The sequence below is a fragment of the Anneissia japonica genome, unplaced genomic scaffold (genome assembly GCF_011630105.1).
Source record: "Anneissia japonica isolate Jap-2015-1 unplaced genomic scaffold, ASM1163010v1 scaffold143344_len2170_cov116, whole genome shotgun sequence".
Lineage (NCBI taxonomy): Eukaryota > Metazoa > Echinodermata > Crinoidea > Comatulida > Comatulidae > Anneissia > Anneissia japonica.
The window spans coordinates 1-2,170 of NW_022759294.1; the positions used below are offsets into that span (position 1 = coordinate 1).

The 2,170-nt window shown below is 38.3% G+C and overlaps 1 protein-coding gene across 1 annotated transcript; it reads right to left on the reverse strand.

Moving 5' to 3' along the window:
• Positions 1 to 8: 8 nt before the first annotated feature.
• Positions 9 to 2,163, reverse strand: LOC117099811 (MAM and LDL-receptor class A domain-containing protein 1-like; the record flags this gene model as incomplete). The annotated part of the gene is made up of 4 exons (XM_033239345.1): positions 2,112 to 2,163; positions 1,206 to 1,358; positions 772 to 909; positions 9 to 137 (listed from the first exon to the last, which is right to left on the reverse strand). Coding segments are annotated over exons 3-4 (244 nt in total), but the record flags the coding sequence as incomplete, so codon positions are not given.
• Positions 2,164 to 2,170: the final 7 nt, after the last annotated feature.

A 2,170-nucleotide genomic window follows, 5' to 3' on the forward strand; every position in this document is an offset into this window, starting at 1 on the left:
GCCAATGCCGGAGCCGTACATATGATACCAGAAACTGACGCATGATACACTGGTGGAGTCAAGATGTTCGCTGAACAGCTGAGCCGTATCACCAGTTGTCATGCCACTGAACGAGGTCTCAAAGAATATGTAGAATCCTTTGGAAATAAGATAGTTCAAAGAGATCATCAGTGATGTTTTTGTGATGGTCGTCGGGCAACGCGATTCTATGGAGAACGCAATGCAACGACATGGACGCAGCAGATCGGATTAATGACAATCCGTTCAGATGACCATCGACAATCATCAGACCGAGTCTCATGGTCTAGCGCTCAAAGACAGCGGAATTGGATTCAACGACGCAGTAAGTGCCTGGTTATAGTTTATAAATAGGAAATTTGCTTTATTAAACTGATTAATAAGGTTACATTCTATATCAGCCAATCATAGAGTGGATATTTCAGGATGTTTACATCTCCAAAAACTGAAAATGGATGAATGCACCAATAAACATACTTTTTTATTTATTTAGGCACACAACACATGCACCAAGGAAAGCTAATAGTGAATATGTCACTGTCCTATGTGTAGGTGACAATCCCTTAAACAAGACAAACAAACACACATGATGCTTCACACAAACAAAATATCACTAGGAGGTTTAGGGAGTGGAGTTGTTTGGTCATTAGAAAAATCCTGCAACACTCACAAGAATTGAACCCAGGACCTTGGAATTGGAAGGAAAGCATCTTAACCACCACGTTATTCACTGCTCTACAATAATGTATTTACCTTGGTCAGAATTGGTAGTATGATCTGTAGTTGGACCAGTATAAGAACTTGGGGTATTCCCATTTGCTCGCAGCCAATCCCAATCATCGTTGACAGTATTGGACCACGCACACATACCTTCTTCAAAGTCGCAAAAACCTTAAAAAATAGTTTTGAAATTAAGAACCTGAAGAAAATATTACTCTATTAGTTCTTTTGGTTATTTGCTAGTAGTATATTTCTCTTTACAAATATAAGCAATTATATACAAACTTTATGACATTCTCAAAACAACAATGAATTGAATTTTACATCTGAAAAACATTAATATATTCATGATTGCTATGATGACAGCAACTCTAAATTATATTTTATACACAACATAAAAAATGACCAAAAAAAAGACAAATATCTTTAGTACAATACCAATAATAGTGTTTATCATAAGCTCCTACCTGGACGTCCACATGACCCAGTGGTCAACTCTACATCATCGATAGCAATGTCACCTTGATAATTTGATCCCACTACTCCCTCAACGATTATCTTGTACTGATGGGAGGCCGACACAGATATCTGAGTAAAGCGCCATTGATCATTCAGATCACCTACAATCAAAGTAACCTTCTTCATAATTGTATTGTCAACAACAGTATTGTCTACTATGCTGAAGTTGCTTTAGAAAACTTGGCAAATATTGGTTTGTCCAGGTGAATATTTTTCACTAAAATATTCTACTTAAATATGGGATTATCGTTTCTTGGTAACAAACCATGACATTTGCAAGACTTATTCAAACCAATAATTATGTTTTAATCATAGAGTCTGGTTGTGAGTCAAAAAACAAGGCATATGTGCCTGGACTGAACACTAAACCCTCAGATTAGAAGCTATGTATCCACATTCAGCCTGGTTTCCATAAAATTCATATGAGACACGTGGTGCTACTTGAACCAGCACTTTGTGGGCTAAAGGAGGTTCACTTTCAACGAACGTCGAAAAGGGAATGAGGAAGTTTGTTAGGGAGACGGTTCGTACGTGGCACCCTGGGTCGGACTGTTCCATTTATTTTGAAGGGGTGTTCCGTTTGGGAACAATGGCAATTAGTTGGTTTATCCAGGTAAGTATTCAAGAAAAAGACTTCACTACACGCTACTGCTGACTCTTTGACGATGCTAATTGGTCAGTTGAATCTGGAAGCTTTCCCAATTGCAGCAGGGACAGTTATACAGAGCAAGAATTGTGGTGAAAACATTGTAGCTGTGTAGTGATTGTATGAAAACCGAGCTTTAGACACCAATGCCTTGGAACTGGTTGGCTAAGGCACACAACAATTCTAAAGCATTTGTAAGATTGCTTACCTGTCTTGGACCAAAGCGAAGTTTCAATATTGTTAACAAGATCCTTAGAGAGGACGGTC